Source organism: Gymnoscopelus braueri (genome assembly GCF_963280865.1).
Source record: "Gymnoscopelus braueri genome assembly, chromosome: 21".
Lineage (NCBI taxonomy): Eukaryota > Metazoa > Chordata > Actinopteri > Myctophiformes > Myctophidae > Gymnoscopelus > Gymnoscopelus braueri.
The window spans coordinates 15,743,455-15,746,309 of NC_137623.1; the positions used below are offsets into that span (position 1 = coordinate 15,743,455).

Below are 2,855 nucleotides of genomic sequence, written 5' to 3' on the forward strand. Positions count from 1 at the left end.
TCATTCCTTTCTTTGCTTAATTAGTAATACAATTATGAAATGTGTCTGTTTAATTAATACTGCATAATTATTGAACTGACAAAACAGCAGGTTACGGTGCAATGACAGCCTGATTTCAGCCACACGGATTAAGAAGCACACATATTTTAGAAGATTTGTACTTTATTTGGTTACAAAATATATAAATATTCCTCTTCATAGAACAAAGTGTCTCATCTACATCATCTCACAGAGGTTCAGTATCAACACAAATATAATCTGTGGTCACTTAATACAAACATTTTCACATTCCATGCTTCTTTAAAGATGGAGTGCCATGATATTTTTCAACCCTAAAACCTGATCATAAGGTATTATTATTATGTAAGGATTTTTTTCAACAAAAAAAAAGTGTACAGTAAGTGTTAAAATGTTGTTTTTATGTAGACACACCCACCAGTGCATTAAGTATACCTGGTTCTCACCTTAGCACCTCCTCCACCACCTTAGCACCACCCACCTGTCCTAGTCCCTCCTCCTCCTCATGCCCACACCTGTTGTGTTATGATAATGAGGGGGAGGGTTTGGGCTTTGTGATGTCACTAAAGTGCTGTTTCTCTATTGGCACGTTTGACCCTCAAGGTTTCAGCCTCCAGGAAGAAACTCCAAATAGTCAGAGAAGACATAAAACACCATAAAAACACCACCGGGGGGCTTAATGAAGTTCTATCAACCTCATAGACACATGAAAAACAGAAAAAGTGCAAAAACATGGCACCACCTCTTTAATCAATCGAAGCTGCAGTTTGTATGCATTAATAATACTACATTTTCTGTTTATAAAACAGATCAAAACATTAATGGTAAAATGTATACATAGAAAAATATGTTATTTGGAGAGCGTGGGTCAAAGTTCAAATGACTATAGCACTTATTTTAACACTTAGGTCAGCTCATTCAGAGGTTAACGTTCATACCACATAAATAAGGCTCCTTCCGGTTGCTGGCGCGGGTTCGAATCCGACCCCGAGCTTCTTTACTGCATTGGTTCTCAAAGTGGGGTCCGGAGACCCCCAGGGGTCCTTGGAGGGGTACCAGGGGGTCCCATGCAGCATCACAAAAAATCTTAACCACTTTACTTTTTACTTTACTTTGGCTATTCAAAAATAGCAGATATACAAGCTCATCGAGCTTATAGATCTGCTATTTTTGGAAAATCTTTGAATATATATATATTTAAAGCGAACATTTGTAGCCTCAATCTTTGCTTCTGGGGGGTCCCTGGAAAAAAATATATTTTGAGATGGGGGTCCGCTGCCAAATACATATCATTTTGGGGGTCCTTGACATGAAAAAGTTCGGGGTCGATTAAAGGAGCAGTTCACCCAAAAAAATTACTTATTTTCTATCGCTTGCACACCCCATGAAGCCTGGATTCATGGATTTGTTTTTGTTTTTGTCGCATTCCTAAGTCAATAATTTGATGACCGGCGGAGGTCATCATGGAGGCGGTAGGAGACACAGATGACCTGCATTTGTGTACTACCGGAGAGACCACCGCCTATCACATTATTGGCTTAGGAATGCGACAAAAACACACACAAAAACATGAATTCAAGGCTTCATGGGGTGTGTAATCGATAGGAAATAAGTAATTGTTTGGGTGAACTACTCCTTTAAGTGTTGCACCCCAAGTCTCATAAAGCAGCAATGCAGGAAAAAATACTTTAAAAAAGATAACAGAACATGATCCAATAAAGTCTTAAACAGTAAGTGATTACTATACTACTGCAGGTAAACGATGGTCGGTGATTCTGCAGATACACAGCTACTGTAGTGCAGAGTAGCTTTTATCCTTTCTCTTCTTTTCACTGTAAGGAAACAGCAGAGAGAAAGAAATGTATTCAATAGGTGTTACATTAACGGCTTGCGCGCACACACACACACGCACGCACGCACGCACGCACGCACGCACGCACGCACGCACGCACGCACGCACGCACGCACGCACGCACGCACGCACGCACGCACGCACACACACACACACACACACACACACACACACACACACACACACACACACACACACACACAGATTAACTAATTAAAACCGGGAAAGCATCTGTGTCTTTTTAGATTTTTGCATTAGCTATTCAAAAATAGCAGACATGCAATACATATTTGTGCATGTTTTCATATACATTTCCAACATTTTTGGAAAATCTTTTAAGTGTTTTTTAACACAAATCTTCTCTTCTGGGGGTGCCTGGCACAAAACATTTTCAGATGGGGGTCTGCGGCAGTCATATATATATATATATATATATATATATATATATATATATATATATATATATATATATATATATATACTATATATATCATTTGTAGATTAAATGCAAAAAGACAAAAAGAAAGAAAGACACACACGTCTGGTTGTACTCACTCGACACAGCGCATTCTGCGAATAACCCAGTCCTTGGACGGGTCAGCGCACACGAAACCTCCCCGAGTGTGGAATCTGCATGAGACAGGATAAGACCCATAACTGACAACCCTTCCTCACACTGCAGTGTCCCTTGTTGTCTCCACTAACACTGCATGCCAGTCCGGTGCTTCTCAGAGTGGGGGAAATGAGTTTGAAAATAGCCGATCTACAAGCTCACAACGCGTTTCGCCGCATTGTGAGCTTGCAGTAGATCGGCTAGATATTCAGAAAATCGTGAAATAAGGAAGAGGACTTGAGCCACAAATAGCAGATCTACAAGCTCACAACGAGTCACAATGCGTTGTCAGCTTGTAGCTCAGATATGTTTAGCGAAGAGATTTGGTGTAGACGTAAAAAAAAGTTTAAGTACAGAGCCATTTCGAGTCCA

The 2,855-nt window shown here is 40.1% G+C and overlaps 1 protein-coding gene across 1 annotated transcript in view; it reads right to left on the bottom strand.

Moving 5' to 3' along the window:
• Positions 1-283: 283 nt before the first annotated feature.
• LOC308077401 (C-C motif chemokine 20-like) overlaps positions 284-2,855 on the bottom strand; it is a 4,672-nt gene continuing 2,100 nt past the window's right edge. The window contains exons 3-4 of the mRNA XM_080418077.1: positions 2,426-2,500; positions 284-1,850 (exon numbers count right to left, since the gene is read on the bottom strand). Coding sequence (XP_080274203.1) covers positions 1,808-1,850; positions 2,426-2,500 — 118 coding nt within the window. The 3' untranslated portion in view covers positions 284-1,807. The remainder of the gene's footprint in view (positions 1,851-2,425; positions 2,501-2,855) is intronic.